General features: G+C 40.7%; 1 protein-coding gene across 1 annotated transcript in view; it reads left to right on the top strand.

Annotated features, from left to right (window-relative positions):
- Nucleotides 1-26163, top strand: part of LOC132817644 (melanophilin-like) — a 121359-nt gene that overhangs the window by 85696 nt on the left and 9500 nt on the right. Inside the window, exon 17 of the mRNA XM_060828144.1 lies at nt 348-414. Within this exon, the coding sequence (XP_060684127.1) occupies nt 348-414 (67 nt within the window). The remainder of the gene's footprint in view (nt 1-347; nt 415-26163) is intronic.

The raw sequence follows: 26163 nt of genomic DNA, 5'->3' as shown, positions 1-26163 counted from the left end.
ATCCTCACACCTCCCCCTCCCTGGTTCCTTTCTTCATGAGGAATTGGAAGGAATTGCCATTCTGACGAATTTGGTGTTCTCGCTGCTCGTTCTTCAGAATGCATCGAGTGTATATTTAAATATTAAATTGCACCTTGTGCTAAGATCCTAAATCAGCTTATTAATGCATGGAGTTCCTCTGGAAAGCATCCAGCCACATTTATCAACAATACTTCAGAATTATGCTCTACACGGAGGCTTTATTTGTGCATTGCGAATCAATTGCCAGCCTTTGAGTTGTGAGATATGTATGGATGTTGATTCATTTCACGAACAATTTGTTTGACTAATGTACCTTTCTTTTACAGGATATGGTGGTGCAACAGCCCCCGCACCAAAAAAGTTCAGTTCCAACTGGAAAGAAGGAATCAAAAAGTTAGTTAGCAATAGTTGCAATTTTAGTTTAATTTTTTAAATAGAATTTACAATAATTTTTATTTGAATGAGCTGGGTCTTCAGAGTGTAATACAATGAAACCTGTCTTCAGTGTACCACAAAGTTGCTGTAACCTGTATCAAACTGCACATGCTGAAGATCTGAAATAAAAATATGAAGGGTTGGAGAAACTTAGTTGATTTAGGAGAATCTGTGATGAGAGAAATGCAGTTTATCTTGAATCTTTTCTAATTCTTGTCAGAGGTGTTCAAACAACAGGTACACTCTCAGTTTAACAGCCAATGTCTCAGATTCCTCTATTACCATCCCTAGTTGTGCCCTGTCCCTCAAGCAGGACAGAGCCACCTGAACAATGTTCAGGCTTGGGCTGATAAATGGCACAGAAATGTCTTGTCACACTAAAACCAGGAAACGACAATCTCCAACAAGAGTTAAGCTGGTATCAAGTGATAGTTAGATTAACATTGCTGAATCCACCAGCAACATTGGGAGGTTACCATTCACCAGAAACTTAACTGGACCAGCCACATAAGTACCGCAGCAACAAGGGTAGATCAAGGGCTGGGAACTCTGGCAGTAACTCACCTCCTCCTTCCTTAAAGTATTTCCATTATCTACAAGGTACAAGTTAGGAGTGTGATAGAATGCTGTCAACTTGTCTGGATGAATGTGGCTGTAGCAAGTCTTGACACCATCCAAAATGAAACAGCCGACTTAAATAGCATTCCACCCCAAACACCCTTCCCCCTAAATACAGTCAATAGATATAGCAGTATATACATATAAAAATTATACTGCACTGCAGCAAAGTACCAAGTGTCTTTCAAGAACAACTTCCAAACCCATGACTTGTGTTACCTAGATAGACAACAGCAGAAATGCCCACCTGAGTTTCTTCTTCACCATACAGGATTCAGACTTGGAAGTGTATTGATATTCCTTCACTATTGCAGGAACAGAGCAGATTTATGTTCCTAGAAGGACATTAGTGAGTCTTTACAACAATCCGAACTGGTTACATAGTCATCATTAGGCTTGATTTTTTTATTGAATTAAAATTTCTCCACCTAACATAGTGGGATTTGAACCCATATTCCCTGAATGTTATCTGGGATTCTGGACTTCTAATCTATGCCAAAACCTCCCAAGTGAATTAGAGAGTCATGAAGTTGAACAGTACAGAAACAGAACCTTCGGTCCAACTCATCAGTGCCGACCAGACATCCAGTCTGAAGCTTTGAAAAGATATTGGATTGGGAGGGAGAAGATCTAGTTGTTGTGGTCCACATTGACACGAATAACGTAGGCAAGGGTAGGAAGGAGGACCTATCTGGGGATTATCAAACACTAGGAATGAAATTGAAGAACAGGTCCTCGATGGTCATCATCTCTGGATTAAAGCCATAGCCACATGCTAGTTGGCATAAGGATATGAAAATTAGGCAAGTAAACACCTGGCTAAGAGATTGATGTGGGAAAGAGGGATTCCATTTCATGGTACATTGGCATCAGTTTTGGAACGGGGATTTGTACTGATGGGACGGTCTCCACCTGAACGAAACTGGAACCAGTGTTCTAGCGAAAAGGATAAATAGGGTGGTCACAAGTTTAAACTTGTGAATTGGGGTGGGGGGAAAGGGAAACCAACGGGGAGTGTGGAGTCAAATAGAAAGATGAGCAGCAGGTTAACGTGTGTAGGGTTTAAGTTCAAGGCAGACTAGAAATGAAGCAAAAAGGAAGGATAGTTTAGGACATATCCTCATGATTTCCAACATCTCTAGTAATAAGAAAATTAGCATTAAAGCGCTTTACCTGAATGCTCATAGTATTCAGAACAAGGTAGATGAATTAATGGCACAAGTCATCGTGGTTGATTATCGTGTGGTAGGCATCACAGAGACATGGTTGCAGAGAGTTATAGACTGATTAGCCTAACCTAGGTTGTTGGTAAAATTCTAGAATCCATCATTAATTTCTAAATTCTTGGAAGTGCAGGGTCAGATTAGAACAAGTCAGCATGGATTTAGTAAAGGGAGCTCATGCTTGACAAATCTGTTAGAAATCTTTGTAGAGGTAACAAGTAGGTTAGACCAGGAAAACCCAGTGGATATTATCTATCTAGACTTCCACAAGGCCTTTGAAAACACGCCTCATGAGAGGCTGCTGAGTAAGATGAGGGCCCATGGTGTTCGAAGTGAGCTACTGGTATGCATTGAGGATTGGCTGTCTGACAGAAGGCAGAGAGTTGGGATAAAAAGTTCTTTTTCAGAATGGCAGCCGGTGACAAGTTTTGTCCTGCAGGGTTCAGTGTTGGGGCCACAGCTGTTCACTTTATGTATCAATTATCTGGGTACTGGGGACCATTTTGGCAAAGTTTATCAATGATACGAAGTTAGGTGGACAGGCAGGTAATACAGAGGAGGTGGGGAAAGATTCAAACAGTTTAGGCGAGTGGTCCAGGAAATGGCTGATTAAATTCAACATGAACAAATGCAAGGTCTTGCACTTTGGAAAAAAGAATACAGGCGCAGACAATATTCTAAACAGTGAGAAAATTCATAAAGCCAAAGTACAAAGGGATCTGGGAGTGCTAGTACAGGATTGTCTAAAAGTTAACTTGCAGGTTGAGTCCGTGATTAAGAAAGCAAATGTAATGTTGTCATTTATCTCAAGAGGGTTGAAATATAAAAGCAGTGATGTGCTTCTGAGAATTTATAAAGCTCTACTTAGGCCCCATTTAGAATACTGTGGCCAATTTTGGGCCCCACACCTCAGGAAGGACATACTGGCACTGGAGTGTGTCCAGCGGAGATTCACACGAATGATTCCTGGAATGGTAGGCCAAACATACGATGAATGGTTGAGGATCCTGGGATTGTATTCATTAGAGTTTAGAATCTAATAGAAACTTACAAGATAATGCATGGCTTAGAAAGAGTGGTCGCTGGGAAGATGTTTCCATTAGGTGGGGAGATTAGGGCCTGTGGATACAACCTTAGAATTAGAGCGGGTCAATTTAGAAAGGAAATGAGACATTTCTTCAGCCAGAGAGTGGTGGGCCTGTGGAATTCATTGCCACAGAGCGCAGGGGAGGCCGAGACGTTAAATGTCTTCAAGGCAGAGATTGATAAATTCTTGATCTCACAAGGAATTAAGGGAGAGTGCAGGTGAGTGGCTTTGAAAATGCCCATCAATCGTGATTAAATGGCGCAGTAGACTCGATGGACTGAATGACGTTACTTCCACTCCTATATCTTATGGTCTTATGACCTAGTCCCATTTGCCAGTGTTTAGCTCATATCTCTCTAAACCCTTCCCATTCATATACCCATCCAAATACCTTTTAAATGTTGTAATTATACCAGCCTCCATCAATTGTTCTAGCAGCTTGTTCCATACACACTCAATGCTCTGCATGAAAAGGTTGCTCCTTGGGTTCACTTTAAATGTTTCTCTCTCACCTTAAACATATGCCCTCTAATTTTCGACTCCTGCGCCTAAGGAAAAAGACCTTAGCTGTTCACCCTATCCATGCCCCTCATGATTTTATAAACCTCTTTAAGTTTACTCCTCAGCCTCCAGCGCTTCAGAGAAAAACGCCCCACCTTATTGAACCTCTTCCTATAGCTCAAACCCTCCAGTCCTGGTAACATCCCCATAAATCTTCTCTGTACTTTCTCTAGTTTAACAACATCCTTTCTATGAAGGGTGACCAGAATTGAATGCAGTATTTCAAAAGTGACCTCATCAATGTCCTGTACAGCCACAACATGACATCCCAAAACCTATACTCAATATTCTGACCAATGAAGGTATGTGTGCCAAACTCTTTCTTCACATGCCCATCTATTTGCAACTCCACTTTCAAGCATCTATGCACCTGCACCTGCACCCCTAGATCTCTATGTTCGGCCAAAGCCCTAACATTTAGTATACAAGTCTTGCTCTGGTTTAACTTACTAAAATGCAACACCTCACATTTATCTAAACTAAACTCCCATCTGCCACTATTCGGCTTATTAGCTCACCTGATTAACTTTTTAACTAAAAAAAAACAATGTTGATGATGCCTGTTTTGGACTCCCCCACTTGTGAAAACACTTTATCCCAAGCCACCTGTCAAACCTTTAACATTTTAGTCATCCCTTGTGGCCTTCTCTTTGACAGACGACAGTCTCAGCCTGCTTAGATTTGCTGAATTTTGTAACTATGGAACACCTAGCTATGTATTTTTTTTTAATAATATCATGCCTTTTCTATAGCTGGAAAGAGTGAATCGTTTGAACGAAACATACAAAATAAAGGATCACTCACCCAACGGAATCCGACTAACAAAAGCAGAAGATTGGACCATATTTTTGGGGTAGGCTGAGTCTCCATTTTTGTTGAAGGTCCTAATGCGAGAAAAGGACCGTACTGCTGATGGGATAGCCTGGAACGTTTTCGTGGCTTACTTTCCGTTTGTCCTTACCTTCAGTAAACTGCAATGCTTTGTGATTCAGGGCCTCCAACTGTGGCCTGTGCAGTTCCCAAATCTTACCAGAGTTGGCAATCAGCCATCTTTAAACTTTGCTGCCTTTTGTCAAACAAATTGAACTTTTGCATAACGGTATTTTTGAGATCAAAATGATCCTATTTTGGAATGCAGTTCTCAACAGAAAGTTAGGGAATATTGCACACTCTTTGATAGTTGCAGCAATTCTGTAGGCTGCTATTTATACTAATTGGCCATTCAATTAGGCCATCTCATTGTGTGTAATCTGACTCGCTATCACTTCTGAACTGAGTGATTGGGAAGCAATGTTCAATGTATTTCAGTATGTCGTTGTTCTTTATTCACATACTAGCCTGTGTGTCCATTGTCCTGGAGGCTGACTGGTAGCAAGTTTTGCAAATCGCAGCTCCTTGGAGACAATAATGGGAGGTGTCAGTCTGCCTGCCTGTTATCTGTGAGGCAAAACAAATTAATTAAACTACTTGTACTGGAAAGATGCTAATTCTGCACATTGAGGAGGGAGTGAGAGTTTGGACCCTTGTATTTCTCAAACTGGGAAACATAAAACCTTGTAACATTTTTTAAAAAAAACTAAGTAACCTTGGATAAAACAGTTTTGAGCAGTGTAGAGGACAGCTTTAGATGAAATATAATGTTTTGGTGAAAATTTATCAATTGGCAGATCTGATATTTGAAAAACAACAAACATTTTTACAACACCTTTTTTAGTGCAAAGACCTCCTTTTATACACATGCTATTTCAAGGAGGCATTAGTGAGTATTAGGATGAGATCTGTGGTAGCGTGTTAATATTTGACATCTTTGTTCCAGCTACATCAACATAATGTCATTCATTGTATCCGTTGCTCCCAATGCGTCTCCTCTACATTGCGAGGAGGCATCCAGTCTCCCCAGAGCGCTTCAGGGAACATCTCCGGGACACCTCCATCAATCAACCCTGTGGCCCAACATTTCAACTCCCCCTCCCACTCTGCCGAGGACATGCAGGTCCTGGGCCTCCTCCACCGCCTCTCCCTCACCACCCAACGCCTGGAGGAAGAATGCCTCATCTTCCACGTTGGAACACTTCAACCCCAGGGCATTAATGTGGACTTCACTAGTTTCCTCATTTCCCCTCCCCCCAACTTACCCAGTTCCAACCTCCCAGCTCAGCACTGTTCCTATGACCTGTCCTACCTGCCAATCTCCCTTTCCACCTACCCGCTCCACCCTCCTCTCTGAGCTATCACCTCCATCCCCATCCCCATTCACCTATTGTACACTTTGCGACCTTCTCCCCGAGCCCCTCATCTCTCCACCCTGGAGGCTTCCTGCCTCTATTCCTGATGAAGGGCTTTTGCCCGAAACGTCGATTTTCCTGGTCCTTGGATGCTGCCTGACCTGCTGTGCTTTTCCAGCACCACTTTGACCTAAACATAGACATAAAATGCACAGTCTTTTTGTAATTATGCAAATCCATTACTGTCATCTCATACCTGCAATCATACACATAGTTCCAGTAGATTTCTGTGAAGGTAATGGGAAGGTAACTTATTTCTTGTGGCTCGATCAAAAACTCAGCCTTAGACTTGGTCCTTAAAACATTGGTGTGACATATTTGGGGATTAAAGCATGGAGAATTATGTCATCATAAACCAAAGGGAAAAAGCAACAGTTTTTTTAAAATTCATTCATAAAATGTGAGAGTTGCCCATTTATTGCCCATCTCTAATTGCCCTGAGGAAAGTCATAGTGAGCTGCCTTTTTGAATCACTGCAGTCTTTGGGATGTAAGGAGTAACGTGTTATTTATAACCAACTGGCCTGTTACTTTTACTCATGGGCGGCACAGTGGCACAGTGGTTAGCACTGCTGCCTCACAGCGCCTGAGACCCGGGTTCAATTCCCGACTCAGGCGACTGACTGCGTGGAGTTTGCACGTTCTCCCCGTGTTTGCGTGGGTTTCCTCCGGGTGCTCCGGTTTCCTCCCACAGTCCAAAGATGTGCGGGCCAGGTGAATTGGCCATGCTAAATTGCTCGTAGTGTTAGGTACGGGGTAAATGTAGGGCTATGGGCGGGTTGCGCTTCGGCGGATTTGAAGGGCCTGTTTCCACACTGTAAGTAATCTAATCTAATTAAACTGTAAGTAATCTAATGATTGTTCTCCTTAGTTGTTCACACTTTGTTTGTTTGCTAAACAGAAACCAGTTATGACCATGAGACCTTAGAGAGGAAAACCATCAAAATGACCTATGTGCTGCAGCACCAGAAAAGCATGATTCCCAGAATCTGAATGCAGATCTACATTTCCGAGAGCAGTCAGCTTGTTAAATGAGACATAATGCAAACCAGCTTGTGTGTCATATGTTTATTTTATGCAGAGTTATGTACAATTGTTTTTGTGAGTAATGGATATTGCTTGCATTGAAATTTTTGCAAGTGCATTCTACCATATTGCATCAGCTCTAATGCCCTTCACAGTTATGATGTTTTGATACACATATTTGCATATTACAACTTTTAATGCTTATTTTGTGACAATTTTATGTGGCACATGCAGATCCCTCAACAGCTCGGTTGCTAAAGTATTTCTGTCTCTAGAGTAACTGAGCTACAAGGAGCGTAGAATGTTCACTCCTGGCCGTTGAGAGGCAAATAGTTTCAAATGGGGTGATAGTTGAGATGTAATGATAATATTACTCTCATTTTCAGTGGCCATCGCTGGAAAAAATAAGGCATGGTTTTCAAATCAATAGCCAGTTATGTTTCTTTAAATTGGAAACTTGTATATGTCACTCTGCTGTTTAAGTAAGATGATAGACAGATTTCATTGAATTACAGACCAGTTAGCTGAACATCTGTTTCAGGGAATTACTTGAATCTAGAAGCAAATATTAATCCACACCTATTGTTGGGCATGGGGCTTGTGATTTCCTATCTTTCTGTATCATTCTAATGAGCTAGGCAGCACACAAATTTTCTGCTATCTGCTCATTTGTCAGATTGTAGAGTTCAGCCGTCACTGCTGGCTGTCTGAACACTCAGGGCATCAACCAAGATGTGAAAAACACGTAAAGCAAGTAGTCTTCTAAAGGCAGTCGTCCCTCTGTCCAACAGAGCAGAAGCCAAATACTGGGAGATTTTCACTATGCCACCCACTTCCTCTTGGAATGATCCTGACACAGCACTGGCAGAACTATTCCCTCCCTGATCTGCGCTTGCAGATCAGCTTCAAGGAGGTGAAAGGTCTCGCTCACCTTCTTGTTGCATCACAGTCACCTCAAGCATTGCTGCTTGAAACTATCCATAGCTGATGAAAATAATTAAATATTTTGTGTGGAAGAGGGATTATCTATGGATATCACGACTTCCAAAAGGCATTTGATAACAACCCTCATAAACTTGAATTTTAACCTCATGGAGAAATTTTTGACCTGGATAGGAAATTGGCGAAGCAGAATAAGTCAGAGTGTATGGATTATGGGTAGGCAGTATAAATTAGCAACATCGAACAATTTTTTCCATCGCCAAATCACTTGTGGTATTTTGTCACCTATTAACCACCACCAGTAAATCACTCATGTTCTCCAAACAAGTAATTCAGGTACAAAGCCCATTAAAAGCAATGCAAGCCATGGGTGGGGACAAGGGGCTAAATCTAGATGAAATGGAAGAGATACAAAGAGATAATATTTTTTGAAATCAACCTGTTCAGGGGATCTCCGATCCTGGACCTCCTGGCTCAGAAGTAGGAACACTACCATTGCACCACAAAAGCACTTACTAAAAGATAACATTTCTGGGTATGAAAAGAAAGAAAAAGTAATCATGCACAACTGAGCAACCTCCCCATCACCAAAATCACCTTGGCTTTTTTTTTGTAAACTACCATGTAGCCAATTAAATGCTTACAAACAAAGCCCATTTTGGACAATGCTAACGATTAAGGTGAGGGGGAGGCAAGGAGAGAGGGAAGGGACAATATCAAAATAGATTTGGAAAGGGTACAAAGAGATTATCAAGTCATCAATTGATTGATTGGGAAGAAACTGTGGTAAACAAATGTAAATAAATGTGAGATCATTCACTTTGGATCAAAAAACGGATGAAACTTGAACATTTTCTAAATGGTGAAAAACTGCAGACACTGGAGTTCCAAAAAAGAATTTCAGGTCTAGATGCATAGATCATTAAAATAAATAAATTGTGGAGATGATAGATAAAAGCATGAGCTTGAAAGTAATCAAAAAGGTTAGGAGAATGTTGGCATTTATATTTAGACAATTACAAAGGGGTAGAAATTATTTTTGAATTATGCAAAGTCATGGTTAGATCACACATCAAGGATTGAGCCATACTGGTCATTACATTTCAAGTATATACTGACCTTGAAGGGAGAGCAGTGAAGTTTTATTGAAATTGTATCTAAGCTTCAAACATTAAATTATAAGAAGCACTTACACAAATTAGGGTTGTGTTCCCCAAATTTCTCAAGTTGAGGGTAATGTTAATCAAAGTTTTCAAGGTATGAAGGTAGGTAGAAACTATACCGGTTGGAAAGTTCAAAGCTAGGGGGCATAGTCTAAAAATTAGGGATGGGCCTTTCAGAATTGAAGTTGGAACATACTTCTACACTCGAGGGTAGTTGTCCAATAAACCTATCTGGTCTGAATGTTTGCTCTGTAAGAGCAGCCCACAGTCTGAATCATTCAGCTACAGAAAATTTTCGGTGTCAAGCTAAAGTTTTCAATGGAAATATTGAAGTGTTCCTTTTAAGTTTAGCAACTTTTGAGCTGATGATGAATGTCTGAGCTGAACTGTGGAATATTTGCTAAATTTGGAACTGAGACCCCCATGAAAAAAGCGCATATTGCTCATTGAATCCAATCCTGCTCTCCCCCCGACCGCCAACCCCCATCCCCACTCCCACCAAGTCAGTGAGTGCAATTATGTAAACTCTCACTCAATCTTCTATTCAAAGTAAACATAACATTTGGGGGAAAGAAACCCTAAGAAAGTCCCTACTGACTCCATTAGGTATTCAAAGAAAGAGACTTTGATCCAAAATACAGCTAACTAGCAGGTCTTTCTGTAAACTAGAAATAGTTTCCCCTTAACCTATTTCAATTTCCTTGGAACATCCCTACTATTGGATATATGTTTCGGATTATGCACTCTTGTGTTTCTTTCACCAAGTGTGGATTCACCTTCACTGTCCACCCTGCCATTTTACCATGAAGATATCTGTTTGCCAGTTCTCTGGCTCATTTTTGAAATCTTTTGTCACCTTCCCAGGCCCTTTCATTCCTTCTTTTATAACTAATGGCCTAATTCTGGACCTATTAACTCCTTTGGATTTTGTCCTGAACCTTTCTGATACTGTCGGCCTGTCCTTTGTCCTGTTTAATTCAAATAGCCTTCCTGAGCCACACCCATCCTCACTGATTTTACTGTCACCTGATAGGCCTTTGTAACTCTCCGTTCCGAGCCTTTCTGCTGTGTCCCATTGATTTATTCATGTCATTCTTCTCAGATCTCCCCAAATCTCATTGGGGTTGCTGTATCCTTTGGAGCTTCTGAAACTCCAAATCTTTCACCTGCATGCTGCTGGCTTTCTCCAGCCTTTCCAGTTTCTCTCAACTATCCTTTACTGTTTGAAGGGAATATCTTGCTGACAGCCAAAGTGTTTCCCACTAAAATATCAGTCCCTTCGATTGACAAGCTTGGGATTACCCTTCCTGCTACAAATTCACTTGAAGTCAACTTTAACTAGTGACACCTCTACACTCTTCCCCATGAGGCCTATTATCAGCATTGGAGCTTAACATACATGAAGTTGAAAAATCATTTATTTTGCCCACTAGTAAGATCTGCAAGCCCCACACATCTCAAAGAATGCTGATTTCTCTCTCTGGTGCTCTAAACAATCAGTGGGCACTATTCCTTTTGACAGACTCCTGACAGCTATTCTGATCAACAGTCATGCCAGAGATGACACTGATCACCTTTAAGGTTACAGATACTGGCTTTGCAACTTGAGTTCCTGAGAGATGGTGAAACCAGCAATTTTCCTTTTCAGGCCTTGGCTTCCTGAAGTGGAAGCATTTGGGGTCTTTCCCATCACTTCCCCATCCAGATCCTCCTTTTAATGGCCAAAGACTGTTCTACTTTCTCTTCTCTTCCTTGACTGCATCTACCCAAGATCACTTTATTTTCCCTCTCCATTCTGTGACAGTTAACAGACCCCAGCTTCCCAGAGTTTGTTTGTTAACTTCAGTTCTCAGCCAAATTGGTTCCTACTGGGACCTGGCACTCTTTGTTCCCCTGTCTGCATCTGGATTGGAAAGGGTATTGAATTTTTGAACTCTGCAAAGGAAATCACCTCATGAAGATTTTCACAGGTGGTCCCAACATTATATTCCTGTACTTACAGGTCAAAGGAAAATAGTTTAACAATTCAAATTCCCAATATTTCTGGTCAGGCAGCTTCTGGCGGATATGAAATATTTCCCTACATGCCTCTGGCACCTATTGCTGCCTCAAAATCAGTGACATTTTCCTCAGGTAAGATGAAGTAAATATGAGCATTGCCTGTCAGCTTGTTCTGTAACAGGGATGTCCATTGCTGGACTTGTGACTTTACCTGCTGTGCTCATCCTACAAAAGAAACAGAGAGGGGATCCACCTCTTCCTCATTAAAATAGAGGCAAAAGGGACAAATTTGAATACTTCAGTTCTTAATTAGGTGCTGTTCCTCTACCAGAGATATTCTCCCATCTCGCCAAAGCTCTCTCAATTTCTGCCATTCCCTCTCATTATCATTTGCTTTCCTGCCTCACCCTCACTTTTGCCCTGCACTGCCATGCCCCCCTCTCATTTTTCTGATATTCTCTTGTCTCATTCTGTTGAAATGACTGAGATTTGAACTAGAATTCCAATTTAGATTCATCTGCTTCAGTATTCTCAGTTTCCACCCCCCCAGATATTTTGTAATTTCTGTTTTTCGAGAGCTTGGCCAGAAACACATCTCCAAGTGACATTTAATTCTTCCAAGGACAACACTTATAATATTTTCAAAATTAAATTATCCTCTTCGACAAAACTTTTAGAATTAAGCATAGACATTGGGACTCTTGTGGTGCAGTGGTAGTGTCTCTGACTGTGAACCAGGAAGCCAACCTTCAAGTCCAACCTGCTTGAGGGGTGTATCAACATCTCAGAATAGGCTAAAGTGACAGAGTCACACAGCACAAAAACAGACCAATCGGTTCAACCAATCCATTGCCGACCCTAATCCCAAACTAAACCAATCACAAACTAAACCAATCCCACCTGCCTGTACTTGGCCATATCCCTCCAAACATTTCTTATTCATGTACTTAACCAAATGTCTTTTAACCATTGTAACTGTACCTGTATCCACCTCTTCCTCTGGACATTTATTCCATACGTGAACTACACTCTATGTAAAATCATGTGTTTTTAAAATTTTCCTCCTGCCATCTTAGAAAGTATGTTACTTAGTCTTGAAATTCCCTACCCTAGGAAAAAGACATCTGCCATTCACCTTATTTATACCCCAGATGATTTTATAAATCTCTATAAGGTCACCCCTCAACCTTTTGTACTTCAGGGAAAAAGGTCGCAGCCTATCCAGCCTCTCCTTATAACTCAAACCCTCCATTTCCGGCAACATTCTGGTAAAAGACCTCTGAACCCTCTGCAGCTTAATAATATCCTTCCTATAACAGGGCGACCAGAACCGGACACAATACTCCAGAAGAGGCCTCACCAACATCCTGTACAACCTCATATAATATCCCAAACCCTATACGCAAAGGTCTGAGCAATGAAGGCAAGCACGCTAAAGGACTTCTTAACCACCTTGTCTATATGTCATGTGAACTTTGAAGAATTATGTCCATGATTTGAAACTAAATAAATGTAGAAATCTTAGCACTTCAATATTACAGAAGCAAGAAAACGTATTTTTTAACAATTTTTTTTTCTTTGGAACAGCTTTTGAAGGAAAAATTTATTGTCATCAACTCCAATTCTGTTCTTTGTATGTGGGAATGTATTTCCAGCTGAACCCCCCCCCCCCCCAAATTTATCAAAACCTGGTGAGAGGTGAGTTCCTCCTTAACCCTACCTCATTCAGGTCCTATAAATGTTTTAATTTCTTTTAGACTCACAGCCTTCACACTTTAATTAAAACTGAGTACAAGTCAAAATTAAGGAGGCAATTAATAATGTTTACTTGACTGAAAGGAAGTTGAATTTTATTGTTTACTAACCCCAAGAAAAGTGATAAGTGCAACATAAACATGCAGTTAGTGACTGATGATCTGATGAGGGCAGGAAGAGTAAAGGCTACACAGCTTAAAAATCTTCAGAGTCCCGGGGGTGTTTGATTTTGACCAGAGTCCATATTTGGATAACAAGGATCTGCACAATAGTGAAACTTGTAAGCATCTTTGAGTTTTTTGTGAATGATGTATCTCTGACATGCTTCTTCACTGGATGCTGTTTTGGAAGGGACAATGAGATGACCCTTGCTATGCCAATATTTCTTTCTCACTAGTGTTGGTCAAGTGTAGCTGTTGAAATGAGCTTCAACAGTGTGTACGGTCTTTGGCCCAATTATCTCTCCTACTTGGATTCTCTGCAGAGAAACCTTTCATGTCCATTATATGGCACTTACCAGGCATATGCAGCTTGAAACTGGAAATTCAAGTTTCCGGAGACAGTACCCTGATTCAGTGACTTGCTTTAGATAAAATGTCATTTCAGCTCAGATAGTTTCTCAAACTTGCCTCAAACTGCAATCAGGAAATTACTGCAGCCATTGTACTTTGTTGAAACCCTTCTATCCAATGAAGTGTCTCGGGTATTAAAATGAGATGGTGGAAATTAAAAATGGATACATATATATTGCTACTATCATTACGATTTCAAATATTTTCTTCAACTGGCCTCAAAAATGGGTTTACATTACTGAAGGAACCATTGGATTTCAAAGTATGGAGCAGGTAACAGATTTTCTATTTGGACTGTGTTTGCCTTTTCTTTAAATTTCAATGATGTCCCCTCTAAGTGTGCATTTCTCTAAAGCAAGCCTAATTCATCCAGCTTGTCCAAAATCAAGGCTGTAAATTTGGCATCATTCTAGCCTACATGCTCTGTCATGTGCCCATAATCTTTATCAGGGAGCAAAATGGCAAAATACTACAGGAGTGGACAGACCAGAACTTCATAAATGCTAAATAATAATTTAAAATTTGTACTTGATACTCTAACAATACAGTCTAATATTCTATTTGTTCTTTCCTATCACTTAATATAGTTCCTTTTTGTTCTATACTGCTCTGTGGTCACAACAAAGTGTAAATGTTTGTAACTGTGGTACATGCCATGCGCTGGTACAATCAATTAGTTTATTAAAACCTTCTTATATGAAGTACCAAGCACTGTACATGTTTTTTTGTACCACTCCTGAATTTAAGAATGCTTTCTCAGACTCACTAGTGAAATAATGAGCAACAGTTAACCCAGGGCAGAAACCCTACAAAATGTATTCATAACTGAAGCCCTTATTGTTCTCCAACCTAACCCTAACCAGTCTGAATATAATCAGAGATGCCGAGAAATGCTGTTCTTTCCCTGCCAGATAAGGTGTTTTAATCTCGAGTTAAGAAATCCATTCCTGACTGTAATACTATTGTTTGCAATGTCATACATACCCATAACCTAGCTAGCTAAGCTCTCAATTATGGATGTATTAATATATAAAGTTGTTGAATAAATATGCAAATGTGATTGAATATTTTGTTCAGGTGCAATCTCTTTATGCAATGGAATGACTACCAACATTTTTAATTAATTATACGTTAAATTCCACACACATTGTTACTGAAACAGTTCTATGAAACTGTTTATGTGCATCCAACGTCATCAGAGATGATTCAGCTGAGAAAGAAATCTCCACCTGAAGAGGTTTATTGTCACAGTAAAATGCAGATACTCACCTTTCAGTTACATTCAGTCTCTCACTTGCTTACTCTGTCAGCATTCACTTACATCTAATAGTGCTGACGTGCTTTCTCTTGCTGGGTCTCTCATTCATTAACATTCACATCCTGTTCCTCTCACTTGCGTGATTATTCAGTAGCATCCTGTCTCTCATCCATTATTGTGTAAATGGTACACAGGCAGAGGCTGCACCGCCATTCTCAGGGTTTCTTTATTGCATGAAATGCAATTTCTGAGCCCAGTCATGATCTCACAATGAAACTGTCAAGTCTTGTGTTTTTGTTTTGGAGGGAGAGTCAAAAATGTCTAATCAGAGCAATGAATGGTGGGTGAAACTGGGAGCCAATAGCACAAATTGGCCTGGAAAGGGTGAGTGTTAGGTTTGAAGAGGATTGGTGAGGTGGGAGTGAGCCAATGACTGCAGCCCACAGATACTGAGGAAGGTGACCGGATTGATCAGGTGGAAAAGCATTTTTTCTGCTGCGTTTTGTATCTTCAATTCCATCAGTAGCAATTTCCCCTCCCTCACTGGAGCTACCTCCTGGATGCACATAAGGACAGACTGCCGGTCTGCACTTGAACTTCCAATATCACGGTTATTTCTTTCTCCGGGCAAGGAATATGTTTTTACAGCTTGTGTTTCACGCATTGTCCAGAAAATGTTATTGATGAAGTCCCCACCAAACCACACCCCACTGTTTTCACAACTACACTGCTAGTTGGCCAAAGTTGGACTTAACTATCTTAATATACCTTTAATTTAATGTTCCTGATCAGAATCCATGTTGTTGTTGTATCAGAGTCAGAATAAGGAAAAAAAACAAATTTAAAAATCAAATTTCTTCTACTAAATGTTTCAGAGTTTCTGTATCAGTCAATTTACGTTCATTATTATAGCAGTTGGTGAAAACAAATTCATTTGAAATGGAGACCTTCAAGCAAAACAATTTGAAACCCACTTTGCTGGTGCCATGGTTTACAAAGTGAACCTGCAGACAATCAGAACTATCAAGGGATAGTAAAGTCTCTGGTGGATAAGAGACAGAAAATCTCAATGGGGCTAAAGAAGAAAATACAAGCTGTCTGATTTATATATATTAGCAGTAGTTAGTCCTTTGTAATGTTTGGCTATGGAACTGGCAATCAAGCTCAAAAACTGGAGTTTCTAGACTCTCTTCACCATTTACACAAAGTAGGCACAGTGTGTAACATATACAAGATGCATTGCATTATCTCAATAATGTTGCTCTGACAACAGCTTTCAAAACCACAGTCACTACAATCTAGAAGGGCAAGCACAGTCGTTCTTGTGAACACCACCATCTGCACTTTGCCACCAAAGCACACAACTTTTCTTGAAACTATATCACTGCTCCTTCATTGTAACTATGTCAAAATGCTGGAACTCCCTTCTTAACAGCATTGTGGGCATCACTGCATCCCAAGGATTACAGCAGTTCAAGAATGGACATTGCTATCAGCTTATGCAGGGCAATCACAGTGGGCAATAAATGCTGATCTAGTCAAAAGCACCCACATCCCATCGATGTTTTGGTTTAAGAAATTGGCACCCTCTATTTGTAGTGACAGATGTACAACTGATAATGTGTTGTGCTTTAATGCATTCTCAGGTGCCGTGATGTTTTTTATACACCCCCTTTCCTCACGATAGTTGAGAAATTAACTCATGGGTTTTCTATTTCTGTCTATCACAAGTCTACCTCCACCAGTCATTGGGTTTCATGTCTCTCCACAGACTAAAAGATCATCCATTTCAGAAGTCTTGCAAATACAGCCTCAGCATTTACCCATCCTGAAAGCTGGATGCAGAAATAAAGTGCATCAAAGCTGTCCTGCAGGCCAACAGCAAGCCTGATCTGATCATTATTTGCTGTGTATAATTCAAAACTTGCAAATTAGCAAAAGACTGCTGCTTTTAGATCTGAGGAGTGCCTGTCCTATCTTTTATAAAGACCACTTTTTTTTTTGGACTGTCACCTAAAAAGGGGAAAATGCACTGATTTATACAAGATGTTTGCAATGTTAAAGTAAGTTACTGCAATTCATTGTGATCATTATCTACAATATTGCCTTTTTCAAGTCGCGGAGGAGGATGCTAGGCATCACAGTTCCATGGCCATTTTGGTCAACAACACATTTTTGACTGATTTATTTAATTATGAACAGTTGAGTGTTCAAGAGTTCTCAGCATAGTAACAACTTCTTGATTAGTTCCTGGACAAGTAGCTACAACCTTGTGTATGGACAATACAAGAGAAACATCCAGCCTGCAAAGAGAAATCACCTAAATCTTATACTCTCATTCTGTCTTCTCTGGATAGTGAAATAAAAGAAATTTTGGAGCATCTAGCTACTCACTGTATCTCTGCCAATTCCCTTCTGGAAATGAATATGAAAAAAACACATTTAGAGATGCTGAAAAGATGAATCTTCAACTAGTGAATGAAAGATTGTAAATTAGTGTATTAGATAGAGTCATTGTCATAGTGGTCTACAGCATGGAAATAGGTCCGTCAGCCCAAATTGTCTTTGCTGCTTAGTTTTCACAATTTAAACTAATCCCATTTGCCTGCGTTTGGTCTGTGTCCCTCCATACCTATCCCATCCAGGTACCTACTTAAATGTTTCTTAAATGACAAATTTGTACTCCTTGCATCACTATCTCTGGCAGCTTGTTCCAAACACTCACCATCCTCTATTTGAAAGAACTGCCCCTCTGGACCATGTTGTATCTCTCCCATCTCACCTTAAATCTATGCCTTCTAGTTTTAGATCCTCTACCATGGGGGAAATCTGTTGGCTATCTATATTGGCATGAGCATTTAACAGACACCATTGCTTTTGTCCTCATCTTGATGTAGCCATGTAGATCATTGCTGGGACTATTATTGGGGAGGTTCCTGAGTGAGAAGGATCAATGAGGCAAGTGATAGCCTGTACAAGACATTGCTGTGGTCACCTTTGGAGTACTGCATACAGTTCTGGGCAACATGCTAAAAGAAGGATGTTGTTAAATTGGAAAGGAAGAAGAAAAAGGATCTTACTTGGGATTGGTTTGATTTGTAAGGAGAGGCTGGATAGGCTGGAACTTTTTTCATCAGAGGTATAAGAGATTGAGGGGTGACCTTGTAAAGGTTTATAAAATCATGAAGGGCATAGATAAGGTAAATAGCCAATGTCTTTTCCCCAGGATAGGTGAGTCCAAAACTAATCGGCATAGGTTTAAGGTGAGAGGGGAAAGACTTAAAAGGGACCTGACGGCCACTTATTCATACAGAGGTTGGTGCATGTATGGAATGAGCTGCCAGAGGAAGTGGTGGAGGCTAGTATAATTACAACATTTAAAAGACATTTGAACAGGTACATGAATGGAAAAGGTTTAGAGGAATATGGGTCAAATGCAGGCAATTGCAACTAGTTTAGTTTGGGAAACCTGGTCAGCATGGATGAGTTGGATGGGAAGTATGTTTCTACACTGTATGATGTGACACTAATGGATAGCCTCCTTATCAGCCTCTTTAACTCCTCAGACCTTTCAGGATGTTGTTGATATCTAAGTAAGGGCACCAGCCACTTTTAAGTAGCCGATGTCCATTCCTTTTATCTCTGCATTATTAGTGCGACTGAGTATTCTACATATCACACTTTGTCGACATGCGTCTGAGGTGTCAGTGGTGGAGCCTCTGGGGCCAGCGACCATAATTCTAATAGTTTTAAAATAGTGATGAAAACGGATAGGCCAGATCTAAAAGTTGAAGTTCTAAATTGGACAAAGGCCAATTTTGACACCATTAGGCAAGAAATTTTGAAAGCTGATTGGAGGCAGATGTTCGCAGGTAAAGAGACAGCTAGAAAATGGGAAGCCTTCAGAAATTAGATAACAAGAATCCAGAAAACGTATATTCCTGTCAGGGTGAAAGGAAAAGCTGAATGACTAAAGAAATTGAGGGTTTGGTTAAGAAAAAGAAGGAAGCATATGTAAGGTAAAGACAGGAAAGATCGAGTAAATCCTTAGAAAAGTATAAAGGAAGTAGGAGTATACTTAAGAGGGAAATCAGGCGGGCAAAAAGGGGACATGAGATAGCTTTGACAAATAAAATTAAGGAGAATCCAGAGGGTTTTTACAAATACATAAAGGGCAAAAAGGTAACTAGGGAGAGAATAGGGTCCCTCAAAGATCAGCAAGGCGGCCATTGTATAGAGCCGCAGAAAATGGGCGAGATGCTAAATAAGTATTTTGCATCAGTATTTACTGTGGAAAAGGATATGGAAGATATAGACTGTAGGGAAATAGATGGTGACATCTTGCAAAATGTCCAGATTACAGAGGAGGAAGTGCTGGATGTCTTGAAATGGGTAAATCCCCAGGACCTGATCAGGTGTACCCGAGATCTCTGTGGGAAGCTAGAGAAGTGATTGCTAGGCCTCTTGCTGAAATATTTGTATCATCGATAGTCACAGATGAGGTGCCGGAAGATTGGAGGTTGGCAAACGTATTGCCACAGTTTAAGAAAAGTGATAAAGACAAGTCAGGGAACTATAGACCGATGAGCCTGACCTTGGTGGTGGGCAAGTTTTTGGAGGAAATCCTGAGGGACACGACATACATGTATTTGGAGGGGCTAGGACTGATTAAGGAGAGTCAACATGGCTTTGTGCATGGGAAATCATGTCTCACAAACTTGATTGAGTTTTTTGAAAAAGTAACGAAGAGGATTGATGAGGGCAGAGCAGTAGATGTGATCTATATGGACTTCAGTAAGGCATTTGACAAGGTTCCCCATGAGAGACTGATTAGCAAGGTTAGATTTCATGGAATACAGGGAGAACTACCCATTTGGATACAGAACTGGCTCGAACGTAGAAGACAGAGGGTGGCGGTGGACAGTTGTTTTTCAGACTGCCACAAGAATCGGTGCTGGGTCCTTTACTTTTTGTCATTTACATAAATGATTTGGATGCGAGTATAAGAGGAACAGTTAGTAAGTTTGCAGTTGACACCAAAATTGGAGGTGTAGTGGACAGGGAAGAAGGTTAGCTCAGATTACAACAGGATCTTGACCAGATTGGCCAATGGACTGAGAAGACGCAGATGGAGTTTAATTCAGATAAATGCGAGATGCTGCATTTTGGGAAAGCAAATCTTAGCAGGACTTATACACTGAATGGTGAGGTCCTAAGGAATGTTGCTGAACAAAGAGACCTTGGAGTGCAGGCTCACAGTTCCTTGAAAGTGGAGTCACAGGTAGAAAGGCTAGTGAAGGCAGCGTTTGGTATGCTTTCCTTTATTGGTCAGAGTATTGAGTACAGGATTTGGGAGGTCATGTTACGGCTGTACAGAACATTGGTTAGGCCACTGTTGGAATTTTGCGTGCAACTCTATTCTCCTTCCTATTGGAAAAATGTTGTGAAACTTGAAAGGGTTCAGAAAAGATTTACAAGGATGTTGCAAGGGTTGGAGGATTTGAGCTCTGGGAGAGGATGAACAGGGCTGTTTTCCCTGGAGTGTCAGAGGCTTATGGAGGTTTACAAAATTATGAGGGGCATGGATAGGATAAATAGACAAAGTCTTTTCCGTGGGGTGGGGGAGTCCAGAACTAGAGGAAAAAGGTTTAGGGTGAGAGGGGAAAGATATAAAAGAGACCTAAGGGGCAACGTTTTCACGCAGAGGGTGGTACGTGTATGGAATGAGCTGCCAGAGGATGTGGTAAAGGCTGGTACAATTGCAACATTTAAGAGGCATTTGGATGGGTGTATGAATAGGAAGGGTTTGGAGGGATATGGGCTGCGTGCTGGCAGGTGGGACTAGATTGGGTTGGGATATCTGGTTGGCATGGATGGGTTGGATGGAAGAGTCTGTTTCCATGCTGTACATCTCTATGGCTCTATGACTCCATGTCAGCCCATTACTGCTGTGCAAATTTATAGCAGTGCTGCATAAAGCTCTCCATGAAGATTGTCACTCTCTAAATTGCAAAGCTTATGTGCTTAAACCCCTGAGCCATATTCGGTCAAATACATTGCATGGACACCTCCACTGACTGCCCTTGGCTCCACAATATATTAGAGGCTTTTGGTAATTTGGGATGTCCATGGCTTTAATGCTTCTGAAAGACCCTCCTTAGGTAGTGACACATGAGGCTGAATATCTTTGTCAGGTGCAGAATGGGGATAGCTGACCTTGGTACTCCTAAAGGGACTGCAAACAATTGAATCTGGTTCATCTCCTCCCCCTGCTCACTGGTGATTAGTAGTTTGCCCAGAGCAACTCACAAAGGGTAACATTTGAAAATCCTAAACAAAGTTGGGTCAACTATTATTTCGTGGTTGATCTTAAGAAAACAGCAATCTTTTCATTCTGTGGAGAGTACAGAAGTTGATGCTGAGGTGGTAAATATTCTTATTTTAATGATTCTCATCAGAATTACTCATTACCACGTATTGACTTTTAATCTTCAATCAAATGCACATTAAAAGTTCAAGTTAATGTTGATCCATTTGTTTGCTTTGGGGAATGTGACATTTGTTCATCACAGAATGCTGCCGCCATTCACTTTCCTTTCATTGGACCTAAGGGTTTAATTCATTTGTGGTTATAAAGAGGATAAACTACAATGGAGTTTTAACAAGAAGAGGATTTTAGCAATGGAGTTTTAACAAGAAGAAGATGTAGTTTATTGCATGACAGCAAGTAGGTTTAAGTTACATTAATAATTAGACATTACGATTAAGACAATGCAGAGACCTGTGGATATAAGGCTGCACTCCATGAGATCCTGAGAGGTTCTGCCTAATTCTCACCCAACTGACATAATCAGATTGCATGAAGCTTAAAGTAGTCTCTACTGAAGTGAAGAAGAGAATTAGTGACAGTACTGCAATTCTTTTTGTATATGCTGACTTGCAAAAGGTGTTTGAGAAAACACCATATGGCAGATCTGTTAGCAAAATTGAAACTTGTAGGATTAAATGTGACAGTGGCTATGTAGAGAAGATGGAAAACAGGGAATGGAGGTGAATAGTTTCCTTTCAGACTGGACAGAAGTGTACAGTGGTATATATTGATCATCTGTGCTAGAGTATACAGGGGACAATTTTGAATTTTGCAAATTATACAAAAACTTAGAAATGCAGTAAATAGTGGGAAGAATAGCAAAAATCTTCAGGAGTCATAGACTATTGAAATAGGTATACACATAGCAGATGAAATGTAATGCTGTGAAGTGTGAAATGGTGGTAGGAGGAACGTGGAGAGGTAATATAAGCAAAAATATACAATTTTAGAGGAAATCAAGAGCAGAGATATTTGGGATTTGTATATATATTTAAAGGTAGCAGAACAAATTGAGAAGGCTGTTAAAAATGTACTAAAGATCCTTGGCTTTAGAATGCTGGTTCTCACATAAATGCACCAATTCACATTCCTTCACAGTTAATTTAATTTGCCATGTGGTTAACCATTTTACCAGCCTGTCCTCCTGCTTGATTATCCCTTTTACTGTTTAAAACATTTCTGCACCATTTGCAAACTTTGAAATGGTCACAAATCCCAGATATTGATCAGGAGAGTAGTATTCCTAATATCAATCATAATGAGCAGTCTTGTTTACATCCTTCCATTCCAAAAGACAATCATTCACTAGTCTCTGTTTTCTGTTCATAGAATCATACTGTATAGAACAGGTCTTCTGTTCCATCAAATTGGTACCATCAAAAATACACTAAATCTACAATTGTCCCACTTTCCTGCACTAGGCCCATAACCTTGCCTTTATCAGTTGAGGTATAGGTTATAAAATGCTAAGACACTTCAATTGCTCATCCAAGTATTTTTTAAAGATTGTGAAGTTACCCACCTCAACTGTCCCCAAGCAATGTATGCAAGGCCACTATCATCCTCTGGATGAAAACATTTGTTTTCTCAAGTCTCCCATAAACCTGCCTTTCACCTTAAAAGTGTGCCTTCAACTAAGGGGAACAACAGCTTTCCATCCACCCTGTGCATTTCCCTTGTAATCTTATACATCTTCATCAGATGCCCCCTCAACCTTCTCTTCCCCAAAGAAAACAACCCAAGCTTATTCAATCACTTTTCATAGGTAAGATGTTCCATTTCAAACAAATTCCTGGTGAAACTCATCTGCAAACCCTCCAATGTAATCACATCCTTCCTATGATGCAGTGACCAGAACTGCGCACATTTCCCCAGTTGTGGCCTAACCAAAGTTCTGTATAGCTCCGACATTACATCCCTACTTTTATAACCTATACCTCGACTGATAAAGGCAAGTGTTGTACATGCCTTCTTAACCACTATATTGACCTACCCTGCCACCTTCAGGGATCTGTAGGCAGTTCTGCAAGATCTCTCTGTTTCTCTGTGCTTTTCAGTGTCATGTCATTCATTGTGTTGTTATTTTTTCCAAAGCGCAACGCTTATAAGGGTTAATTTCCATCCTCCACTGATCTGACCAATCCATCCATATCCACCTTGTGAAGACCATTCAGGATTTATATACTTCAATCAAGCCACTCCTCATGCTTCTAAACTCCAGTGGAAACAAGCCCAACCTGTCCAACTTATTCTCATATGACAACTGACTATTCCAAGTACCAATCTAGCAAACCACCTGTGAACTACCACCAATGTATTTACATTCTTTCTTAAATAAAGAGCCAAAAACTGCTTGTAGTATTCAAGATGTTGTCTCATCAATCGTCCTCTATAACTGGGCATTGTTTGCTTCCGAGCTGTTAAACTCTAACTGTTGAAGTTCAACCCTTATCTTTTGTGTGTCATTGGTTCATACAATGATCATTACTCCTGGATTGTGCCCTTCCTCCCTCTCATTGAAGTCTTTTAGTCTGGCACCAAGGAGGCAATTCATTAAGCCTCCTTTGATTCTAAGTTTCCTCTGGTACTTAGAAGGACAAGTGCAGCAGATGCATGGGAACATCACCATTTGCAGATGGTGACCTACTTAATATCTCCCTGAGTTGTCTGTACATGCAGTGGTTCAATTTCCTGGAATCTGCACCTCTGAGAATTCTCAGCCCTCTATCCTTCTGCAGTGGCCCAAATTCCTCGAGCTCAGAACCATAGAGTCATACAGCACAAAAACAGACTCTTCGGTCCAACTTATCCATGCCAACCAAATGTCTGAACAAAATCTAGTCCCATTTGCCAGCATTTGGCCCATATCCCTCTAAAGCCTTCCTATTCATATACCCATCCAGATGCCTTTTAAATGCTATAATTGTACTAGCCTCCCGCACTTCCTCTGGCAGCTCATTCAATATTAGCACCACCTTCTGCATGAAAAGGTTACCCTCAGGTCCCTTTTAAATATTTCCCTTCTCACCTTAAACTATGACCTCTAGTTCTGGACTCCCCCATCCTGGGGAAAAGACCTTATCTAGTAGCTGAGGTGATTTTCCATTGCCTCCTTTGAAGTTATTGAGATTGTATTTTCTGTTTAAGTGGGAACCTTACCCAACCACAACCACAAAAGGAAGGGGCAGTGGGAGCGGAGGGTCACTTGCATTCTTGATTCAAGTATCAAACTGGATGATCTCAGTGTTCAAGGCTGCACACTATGCATTAAGGCTCTCTGAAGTGAGGCTCAGATCCTGTGCCAAACGGAAACACACTATCAACGTTCTAGCAGTCACTTTCTAGGGACAAATCTGCACCAGTGAAGGTCAACCTCATTCATCTTATATCCTACTTTTCACTCAATGAGGCACAAATTCTACATTGACTGATTCAGAGAAGGGAATGGCACCACAAAGCTAACCCCTAGGTATAAAGCATAGGAAAAGGCTATAATATCATGCCTATGTAAAGAGAAATAGGATGGATATATCTCAACACAGAAAGTTTACATCTCAGTGAAGACTGGATCAATTAGGAAAAAGTTATTTCATTTTGAATCAATGTCTGCTTTGTCAAAGCTGTTAAGAAATAAGACTCCCTCTATGAATAATTGATCAACATCCCCTCAGCAGACAAGAGATTTGTATTCTATCTATTGCATGAGAGTTAATATTACTATTTTATCAACTTTAATGATTGATTGATTTTTACATTTTAATTGAGGATACAAAAACAGAAAGCTTTCTTTACAGAGGCTGAAGCAAAAAAACAGTCAGGTAGAGAGAGAGAGAGAGAGCTCATTTGGCCAATCACAAAAAGAATTATGAGTACTTAAGACTACCTTTTGGATTGCCCATACTGGAGGATTAGCGTGTTTCACATGGGTTCACAGTTCCAATTAAAAAATGCAAAAATGTTACACAAATGCGGAAAGTGTTTGTCAACTATGATTGCCGACATTAATTTTTGGCTTTAGGCTGTGTTAGGGAGTAGTTTGCAAGTTAGTCGATAACTGAGATATAGACAAGCTCAGGAACCGCTCCATGAGAGGCGGAAGAGCTAGAAGAGCAGAGGGAGAGGCATGGGAGGAGATGGATGCTGAAAGGCGAGGTCCTGGCGGGGTGCAGGTGACGCCAGTGTGGGTGGGCAATATACCCTCTGAGGGGCGCTGGCTGAGTGACGCCTGTAAAGTGGAACTTGGCAAAGTGGATTCTGCCAGTCACTGACGTAATCGCGAAATGACAGGATAAAAAGCGGATGACAGTGAATGGGACCAAGCAGTCTCACAACCCGGCTGTTTGATACCAAGCGGTGAGTACATAACTTGGGTGGGAGCCAGCAAATCCTCTTTAGTTCTGCTTGCATTCGATAAACTGTGAATGCATTTTATTTTGGTGCAAACACGCGTTATAACTTTCTTTTTTTTCAGAACTGTTCGAAGCTCAGGGTTTTATTTTGAAATTGAATGATGCATTTCATAGAAAGTTATTCTGTCTTGTTATAATGTTGCTGACGAGGAGCGCTCACTTATTCCCCGCAGCGCTTGGCTCAAGCTCCGTCCACCGCCCATCAGGGAGAATTTGCCCCCAGCCTTGTCCAGGAATGAATCTCCTGTCGGTTTGCTCTATCTTTTGCTTGCTGGTGTGCCTCGCGTTTCCTGATGCGGACTCTCGGGTCCAAGGCTCCTCGGTGGAGATCAGAAGTAAGTGGTTGTCTTATCCTGAGTTGTATTAGTAAAAGCTCAGGTTGCTACAACTCCGAAGAACATAAGAGCGAAAAAAAAGGGACAACTTTTGCCTAGTGAG

This window comes from Hemiscyllium ocellatum, chromosome 7 (genome assembly GCF_020745735.1).
Source record: "Hemiscyllium ocellatum isolate sHemOce1 chromosome 7, sHemOce1.pat.X.cur, whole genome shotgun sequence".
Taxonomy (NCBI): domain Eukaryota; kingdom Metazoa; phylum Chordata; class Chondrichthyes; order Orectolobiformes; family Hemiscylliidae; genus Hemiscyllium; species Hemiscyllium ocellatum.
This window is presented reverse-complemented; position numbering and strand designations above follow the sequence as displayed.